Genomic DNA, 9,711 nt, shown 5'->3' on the forward strand with positions numbered 1-9,711 from the left:
TGGATAGGGAGCAGAGGGCAGGGATCAAAAAGCAGAGCAGCTGCTTGGGCAAGGAAGGGGATCAGAGTGACACTCCGGGAGGGCATGGTGCTAATTTGTGGTGCGCCTGCCAAAAAGCTTGGCCTTCACTGACCTAAAGAAATCAAGAGGGCTTGATGTGCCCCAGTCAAGCATGGTGTCTCGGGATGGAAAAGCTAACAGCCTTCTTCATGTCTCTGTTCTCAAGACATCACTGACCACCCGGCTGTTCTCTCTTGCCACTATAGTGAGGTCCTCAGCAGAGGTGGAGCTGCCTTCTTGCCTCACCGCAGTTTGTTGGCAGTTCAACTAATTTCATCTTTTGCCTTCTACACGGTTTTTCCTTCTAGCCTGCAACTCTAAATTTAGTTTCCTTCTGCCCCAGCACAATTTGCTGCATTATATAATCCAAGGGTCTTGGCGAGCTTAATTAGCTAATGCTTAGCAACTATTTTGAAGTCTTTGGGGCTATGATATAAAGACAAAGTAGTAGTTCTGTCTCACCCAGCAACTCTCTGGAAGAAGAAAAGAGATCGCTTTGTGAAAACTCTAGTGATTTGGGCACTGTATAAAGTTTAGCAGAATTAGCATAGCACCATTGACTTTGCTGGAGTGACACTATGCGTGTTGAGGATCTTTATTCATTTCATTCCAAATGTGGGTTCGAATCTGGATACAGAAACATTGACATTAGGAGCAGTTCAGATTTGCAGTGTTATTTCTGGCTGTCGTGGATCATCTACAAAATGTCGATCTGGGCTTTGAATCCTCTGTTTCCGGGGAGGTTTTGGTGGGGGCCCAGCTCTGTTCATTAATGGGTTTATCAATGCTTTAGCTCAGAAGGCAACCTTACTTTTCCTCCTTCCCCAGCTGTCTCCTGCGGAGTGCCCAGACCACCCAAGAACGGGATTGTCTTCGGCAAGGAGTACACTGTTGGTACCAAAGCCATCTACCATTGTAACCAGGGCTTCCACCTGCAGGCAGGGGAAGACTTCACCACAGAGTGTCTCCCGACAGGGCAGTGGAGTAATAGCAACACCCCTCCACCTTGTGTGGGTGAGTATACCTGCCTGGCTGCCCCAGCTGCCTGCGGAGGGTTTAGATTGAGAGTGTGGTCGGGGGTAGAAAGGTAAGAAAGATTTATTGACTTAAGAAAAACACAACTATGCGTAATAACAAGACAAACGATGACAGACAAAAGCAATTCGCGTTGGCAACTTATCGACAGTCCCTCTGATGACCGATACACAGCAAGCTTCTCTTTCCACAAAGTTCAGTGAGGTTAGGCATCCCCGAGCAATGCTGTCTGAGGGGTACCGGGAAGGACCCTGGAATGTAGTTCTTGGGCTCCTCGAGGTCCACGGGCCCACTGATCCAGGCAACAGCTAACTAATCGTTTTCACAGAGCTGCATCTTCTTTCTGAATGGTTTCCAAATATTTCAGCAAATTTATAGCTTCTGAAGGACACTGATAACGTATGACCACTTAGATGCCTTTTCTTCAACTGTCCATAGACTGACCAATAGCAAAACAAGCCTTGCATTCCTTTGATAAGGTAATTTTAACTGCGCCATAGGGCCTTACTACTTCTAGGCTTCGCTAAATTTACTAGGCCTTACTTTATACAAGGCCTCACTACATCTTAAACTATAATTAGGCTTTTAGCAACAACTTATAGCTTAATATCTAAACAAATACAGAAAAACACTTGGTTTAACCTTCATAGAGCCTTCAGCAAGCACTTTTATCACACAGACCTACTTTTCAGCTGCCACAGTGGCGTGATCCCATAGCCGCAAAGGTGGTTAGCAAGTCCTTCCTCCTTTCATCTCTGTTCTGGGGCATAGCCTAGTGACTAAGGCACCTAGGTTTTATACCTGGCCCTGCCACTGGCCTGAATGCCCTTGAGCATGCCACCTTACCTCATTGTGCCCCCACTTCCCCATCTACAACAGATGGGAAAACTGATATGGACCTCCATTGTTTAAAAAAAAAAACTCTGCAAATTATTGAGGCACAGCACTCTCTAAGTAGCAGTGGTATCAGTGGTACTAACACTAATAAAATATACATCACTGCCCCCTCTTACTGGCTTGACTCTCAGAGCACCCAAATCTATGTGTTATGTGGCAGAAATGTGGGGAGAGAGTGAGGGTTACTGCCCTCTAGTCGCATGGCCTAGAACGTGAAACCCTGACACTGCCCTCTTCCAGCTGATGTTATCCCTGACTGTTTTGCCTTCAGCTAACAAGGCAGAAGCCACTCTTTAAAGGTCACGTCAGTGTTTTTGATGGGGGGGGGTTACAAGCCCTGGACATGCTCTTCCCAGGTTCAGTGCAGATGAAGGAAATTCTGAGAGGCGATTCCGGGGGGCAGTGGGAACAGGGGGCTGGAGAGCATGATGCACTAGAGGATGGAGGATGGTGCTATAAAAGAGTGTCCTTCCTTTTAGGGGCTCTCTCTCTTAAATGGAAAAGGTGATAACCCCTTTATGTGCCTTCCTGCCATCGACTGCTACCAAGCCTCGCTTCCACTGATCACCCAGAAACTTCATTCTGCTGTCTTAAGTGTAAAGTTGAAGCAGGCTATGCTGGTCCCGATGTCTCTGGCAAGGGGCTAGCACAACTTGTTACAAGCTCTAAGATGTCCCAAAGTTAAACTGTTCATTAATTCCAGTATTTCTGTTTTCTTTTCCCTCCTCCTCCCCCCTTTTGATGTGGCTATGCTCAGCTGTCACGTGCCCCGATATCAACAGCATCGCAGTGGAGCACGGCAGGTGGAGGCTGACTTATGAGATCCAGTACCAATACAACGCCCAGCTCATGCTGATCTGTGACCCGGGATACTACTACACGGGCCAGCGTGTCATCAAGTGCCAGGCCAATGGGACGTGGAGCATAGGGGATCCTATGCCAACCTGTAAAAGTAAGGATGGTGAATCTCGGTGGCCAGGCATGCAAGGCTGTTCCCCCTACAGACATGCATCTTAGCTGCTGCGTTCCCCTACAACATGTACAAGCAATGCTGTGGCATTGCTCAGGGAGATGGAAAATTAGTCATGGCATAGGTCAGAGGCTGGTCTGAGTCATGATTTTAAATCAGAAGAGTCTTATGAACTCAAACACATCAGCCCATCCTTTGCTTTCAGTTCCCAGAAACCCAGCTGCTGCTAGCCCCAGGTGGTCTGAAGTTAGCATTAAATAAAAAAAATACATCTCCCACTTTCAAAATCAAGCCTGAGTTTCCAGCCTGACATAAATGCCAAGTTTACAATGGGAAATTATGTAGATCTATAAATCAAAATGCTCTTGACAAACAAATTAAGTGACTCTTACAGGCATCCTGCCTGACCTCACTGCTGTGCTTTGGACCTTGCCTTTTGTAAAAGGTGTTTTTCTCGCTCTTTCTCTTCAAGCGCAGATATAGACAGGAAAAATTGGTCCTTCAGAATAGTATGTTTGCTCACCCTCCCGACTCCCTTTGTGTCTAGAGATGCAGCTGCTGACTTCACTGACAGAAGCACATTTTCACCCCTCTTAGCTTTTCAGAGCTCAATCTGTTCTGGGATTGCAAGCCTGCTCCCATTCTAACCTCATCAACGGCTTTGTCAGCTAAATTCTAATTACAGAATCATGGTGGTGATAGAAGAGACACAAAACCCCCAGCTTGAGGCTCAGATATCTCCTGTTGAGCCTGAGGCACCAAGGGAGCTTGAAAATAATGGAGACTGCCTAGACAAAAGCTGGGGGAAAGTCAGATCTGATCTGGAACCTCGGTCTACAGCGGGCGATATCCAGATGTTGGGTCCACACACACACAAGCATTGGGCCAGTTTGGATCTGTGTCCAGAATGTATTTGGGCACCTCTTTTAAACTCCTCTGGGAGTTATCGGAAGAGGAGAAGTATGGGACTCCCTTGGTGCCACTTTTTTCTGATGATGAGACAGAATCAGGTAGCAACTCGAGTGTTTCTTTGGAAGCCAGGCTGCCCAAATGTGTCCTAGGCAGGCACCAGATTCATATCAATGAACTGAATGCAAGAACACAGGGACTGTCATGTTGCATCAGCCCAAGCCAGCAGGCTGTTTGTGACAGGGACAAGCACCAGATGCTGTCGAGAAAGTGCAGGACTTCTTGTGGGGGGACAGTTATGGAAATGCCTGTCCACAGGGAAGGCTCCGTCCTCCCCATCAGTTAGACCTTGACTGATGCCCTCAAGCACGAGGGATAATAGCCCCTGTATTTTTCATCTTTTGTAATGCAACAGTGGATATTCCCATTCCCCGTGTAAATGGCTAATGTTCTCTTCAGTCCTGCCAATTTCTTGGTCCCCCTCGTAGCGTGCACCAGCGAGGTGCACCCACTGCACCACATTCCTACATACCCCTGGGCAGCTCTCTCCTATTGACTCTTTTGGGATCTCTTTCAGTTATCTCTTGTGGAGACTTGCCTACACCCCCAAATGGGAACAAGATTGGGACTCTAACCGACTATGGCGCTACGGCCATCTTCTCTTGCAATACCGGCTACACCCTGGTAGGGTCACGTGTGCGGGAATGCATGGCTAACGGACTGTGGAGCGGAGCGGAAGTGAAATGCTTGGGTAGGTGCTCGAGTGGTATCTGTGTCAAGTGATGAAATGGCTCTGAAGTAGGTTGCACACGGAGGCCACCCCACCGTTCAAGGAAGAACTTAGGCATGTGCTTAAATCCCACTGATTTCATAGCGGGGAAAGCACACATTTGAAAGGAAGCCGGGCTGGTGGCTTAATAGATCAGTGGGATTTGAGGAAGGAAAAGGCTTTTCCAAGCAATATGTTATGTTTATTTGCTGCTACCATTTTATTTTATAGCAGGGACTGGGTCCTTTAATGGTGTAGGAGATGCCCACAAGCCAGGTCTCAAAGCATGTGGCCACCAGTGGGAACACTGACCTTGGTAGATTTGGGGCCAAGTCCTATATGCAGGAATTGCAAGTCCTCCTGTGATGCCACTGGCACAGGCAAGCAGACAGCTCTGAATGGCTTTCCTTGTCTGCCTCATCCAGCTGGGCACTGCGGCTTGCCTGACCCCATTGTCAATGGGCAGATCAATGGTGAGAACTACAACTACCGAGGCAGCGTAGTGTACCAGTGCAACCCTGGCTTCCGCCTCATTGGGATGTCTGTGAGGATCTGCCAGCAGGACCACCACTGGTCTGGAAAGACTCCTGTCTGTGTGCGTAAGTATGTTGTCAGGTTTATTTAGCCCTGGTGTTGGGTAAGGGGTAGGGGTGCAAGCAAAGACCATAGTTCTTGCAGAGACTACGAGCAACAGCAGAAAAGAGTCACTCAAGCAAGCAAGAACTGGTTGGGTCAGGAGAGGAGGGAGGGTATTTTTTCCCCCGTTGAAGTGATAGGTCCAGATTCCAGGAGAGGCAGTCGACCCCCCATGTCTGTTTGGCAGCCTGGAGAAATGAGTTAGAAAGAATCTGCCTTGTTCTAGCTTTCACATTAAAATATCCAGTGTCACAAGTGGTACTGGCTTGCTAGCTGGCTCAGATGATTTGCAAAGACTTGAGTCTGTCTGGAAACTATTCCCCTTTCAGTCTGTCCTTGCAACTCAGGGTTGAGACCCAGCGAGGCAGATTTCAGTACCAGTGGCCCTCTCCATTACTTGAATACCCACCTCCCAGGTGTTTAAAACTCATTTCAGAAAGGGAGAAAACAAAATGTCATCTGATTTCTCAAAGGGGCCATGAACCGGGAGCAAACATGTCCATTCTTAGCATGTTCCAGTGAGTTTCTAGGCTGATTTGAGCCACCCTGGTGGGAGCGAAGCAGGGCTGGTGAGTTCTGGAGGCAAGAATCCTCATCTTCCTTGCTTGTGATTCACAGACTTGCTCATGAGAGCTGTTCCCCCGTTCATTTTGGGCTTCTGTTGCACCACCTGCTCTCTCTACCGAGGTATAGAAGGACAGACAGTATTGGCATTCATTGCCTGCTTCAGGAGGCTACAACATCTCCCCTGGCCCACACACAGATAGATGAAGGGCTAGGTCACCAGCCATAAGCCCTGCCACATCTTGCAGCCTCTGGAGCAAGGGCAGTGACAGCCACGTGCATTGGAGAAGGGCAACTAAAGTGCAAAGCTCTCCCTAGCTGGGTGCACTTGGCTTCCGCTGCCAGTAGAAATTACCCTTTCTATGGAAAACCATGACCAGTGGTGGGGGATTTGTTGCTTAAATCACAGTGTTTGGTGTTGCCGGTCTGATCACACATGGTGATTCCAGTGTCTGTTGGAGAGATCTCTTCTGTACAGAGAATTTCTCCTGGTTAACTATCCAGGTTGCCACTGCCATTGCCCCCTTGAAAAGCACAGAGCTGCCATGACCACAAGTATCCCTGCATGCTGAAGTGCACAATGAGAAACAAGGGTTGAGATCTCAGCCATTCATTTTCTGTGCGTATTGGAACAAATAAGCAAATCTCCCAGTTTTCGTTTTATTTTTCTTTAAACAATGTCACCTCTGACTGAGGAAGGTGCATCGGGCATGTCTGTTCTGCACAGGGACCTTGGCATTCGCGGCTGCCTTTCTGTATTCTGATCTCAGTTCTGCGGGCGTCAGTATGGAGCACTCATGTATTGAATCAAATGGCAAATCCTCTCCTCTCCCCATCACTTGAAGTCTTTGGAGCATGTTTGACCTCTGCTTAAAAGAGATGCTGCAGGTCAGATATGAATTGCTAAGCTGAATGCAGGAGATTCTTGGAGAAAGCCCCTAGCTGGCATGCAGTAGAAGGTCAGATGAAGTGATCATCACCGGCTTCTCGTCTACCCATGTCTATGAAATCACTTCGGGTTTAAGCCAGGGTTACTGGGGGATTAACCTGGCACCAGAATTTCGACCCTTCTCTCATGTGTTCCAGTCTTACTTTATAGGCTTTATCAGTGGAGTTAGTCCCGCTTTACACCATGTTAAGCAGCAGGAGAATCAGTCCTCCTGCTGTGATAAACTCCTTCAGGTCACCTTGCCTAAGCTGATAATTTATCTTTTCAGTAAATAAGCTAATTAAATAACTCTCTGGAGTTCTGACTAAGGCGTTCATAAATGTTGAGCATCTCCTTATCGGTGGACAATGCCATCCGGTTTCTTCATATCACAGTTTGCCAGTTGTTCGTTTTCCAGCCTCACCTACCTGTGCCTGGGCTTTATGTGGAGAGGCATAAGAGCAGCATCCATTTCAGAGGAAGATGCAGAGGAGGAGATGACCAGCAATAAAAATGATGCAGGCCTAAAAATTAGACACAGATGTAAGCTGACGCTCTACAGAGACATACGCCGATGCTCTGCGGAGGCTCCAGAGCTCAGGAACGGGGCTCATCCTCGGTTTTGCTTGTTAAGGGAGTCTGGTGCACGTAAAGTTTTGGCACTTAGTGCATAATTTCAGATTTCAGATTCATCCAGAAATGAACAGGTGGTTCATCTTTAATAGCCAAGATGCCAGTTTGGCCAGCTAGTCGAGTATTGTGCCAGGCTTCCACAATCCTATTGCTGCAGAAAACCCAGCAATCCTTCACTGATGGGAGTTTTTAAACCAACTCAGCCAATTGGACTCATTCAAACCCAAATTTTTTAAAGCTTTGGAGCATTTTGCCGATCAGTTAGTTTCTCTTGGGATGCTTCAAATGGCAGGTCTGAATCCCAACACCATTAAAACAAAGCAGATCAGTAGAAACATTTGTTGACTCTGCTTGCAATCCACCTTTCATATTAGAGGGCCAGAACAGGAGTCTAGTTGCTTGGCTCTCCAGAGCATATATTTCCATTTCTGGCAATGAAAAGCTGATGTGGACCCTCACCTCTGGATTATGAGCTTTCTGCAGAGGTGTCAAATGTTCAGAAGTTGACCTTGATGTAATTAAAACTACAGCAGCCTTTGGGGATAATATTAAATGGAAAGTCATTAAATCTGAGCATTGTTGGGCTCTGAAAATAGATGCCTTGAGGCTTTATTATTTATGTAGGAGCTCAGGGTGCTGCATAGATCCCATTATAATTCTGGGTTCTGTTGCTGTTTTCTCTCAAGCCTATTGCAGAACAGTCATTGTGCTTTGTGTGAGCTGATATTTTTCACTCTTAACGCTTGCAAAGAATCTATCGTCTGGTTCAAAAGTTGCATAAAAGTGTCTTCACAGTAACTTGCAGGCGTCTTGGAGCGAGGCTGACATCTTCATCGATGGCACCACAAGGATAAAAGGACACCGGTCACCATGCTTGAAATCCTAACCTAGCCACCAGCCAGGGTTAGGAGGAAAGTTCCCTTCCCATAGTCTTGCTCAGGTGATGAGAAATATTTTGGATCTTTTTTTCCACCCTTCATTTCCCCTGTAGTTTCCACCATTGCCAGGTGGCAACACATTGGACTTCTGATGATGAACTTACCCTATCCCACCGTGCCAAGGCCCTGTATACTTCAATCAGTGTAGCTTTGTCGTGGACCATCAAATGATGTCACGTTCTTTAAGTGGCCAAATAGCTCGAAAAACCTCAACTTGCCGTCAAGGGAAGTTCTCGAACTACCATGTTCGAGAGCAAAGGGCCCCTTGTGGGGGTTTTAAATCCCTCTACAAGCCTTGCCTCTGGTGGGGGGCTACAAGCAGCAATCCAGGCAAATGTCTAACACATCTTAGCCTTTTTCTTGCCACTGGCCTGGGTAGTTGTGTCAGGCTCCAGTCCCCCAGCACCCCCACCTCCCCATCATGGTACCATCACAGGAACATAGAAGTTACCAGCCTGCATCCAACCCACGATCTCTCTGGCCTGGATCGTGCCCCTTGGCCAGCAAAACTCGCTTCAGGGAGAGATGTGAAGGAATCTTTCTTCCCCCGTAAGGGAAATATTGATTTATACCCTGGACCAGGAGGGTTTATATTCCCCTAGCATATACTTCCTGAGCTGCATATCAAAAGCCAGATTTTCCTTTTATGTTTCAAATCTGTAGTATAACAATATAACTCTATGGGCTTTGGTACTTTTACTTCTAATTGAACACCAGACGGACAGAGAGTTTAGTGTGTCCGTGAAGCGCCCAGGGCAGCTAAGGGCACCCAGTGAATACAAGAGTAACAGCAAGCATTTCCAAAGGTGCCAAGAGAGGTTTTATGGAAGCAGGGTGTTGAACTCTGTAGGATTTTCCCAAAATAGTAATAACGGTACAGCCCCAGCTCCTCAGGGGAAATCAGGGTAGTACCAGGGATCTGCCCACCCCAGTGTTTGCAGCGGGTGCCGTGGAATATGATATTATTTTCTTTGGTGGCCTGTTTCCTTGAGAGCACCTCCTTCCAGCCCAAGCGTGCACCTTCTCCATCCCGGAAGCCAAAGAGGTAACATCTGGACTTTCTGATTGTAGCCATCACCTGTGGCCACCCCGGCAACCCAGCCAATGGCCTGACGCAGGGGACTCAGTTCAACCTGAACGACGTGGCCAAGTTTGTCTGCAACACTGGATACCACTTGGAAGGGTCTTCCCAGTCACAGTGTCTGGCCAACGGCCAGTGGAGCAACTCCCTGCCCCCCTGCCGCAGTAAGTCATCTCCCCCGAGACACTTGTTCCATAGTTTCATAGTTTCTAGGGTCGGAAGGGACCTGAGCAGATCATCTAGTCCGCCCCCCTGCCATGGCAGGAAGAGCACTGGGGTCAAATGACCCCA

The 9,711-nt window shown here is 47.7% G+C and overlaps 1 protein-coding gene across 3 annotated transcripts in view; it reads left to right on the top strand.

Moving 5' to 3' along the window:
• Window positions 1–9,711, top strand: part of CSMD2 (CUB and Sushi multiple domains 2) — a 795,490-nt gene that overhangs the window by 719,213 nt on the left and 66,566 nt on the right. For all 3 annotated transcript variants that reach the window (XM_019512241.1, XM_019512243.1, XM_019512242.1), the window contains 5 exons: window positions 889–1,074; window positions 2,750–2,944; window positions 4,449–4,622; window positions 5,066–5,239; window positions 9,411–9,584. In XM_019512241.1, the coding sequence (XP_019367786.1) occupies window positions 889–1,074; window positions 2,750–2,944; window positions 4,449–4,622; window positions 5,066–5,239; window positions 9,411–9,584 (903 nt within the window). The remainder of the gene's footprint in view (window positions 1–888; window positions 1,075–2,749; window positions 2,945–4,448; window positions 4,623–5,065; window positions 5,240–9,410; window positions 9,585–9,711) is intronic.

Source organism: Gavialis gangeticus, unplaced genomic scaffold, assembly GCF_001723915.1.
Source record: "Gavialis gangeticus isolate Ggan-Ray unplaced genomic scaffold, GavGan_comp1, whole genome shotgun sequence".
Classification (NCBI taxonomy): domain Eukaryota; kingdom Metazoa; phylum Chordata; order Crocodylia; family Gavialidae; genus Gavialis; species Gavialis gangeticus.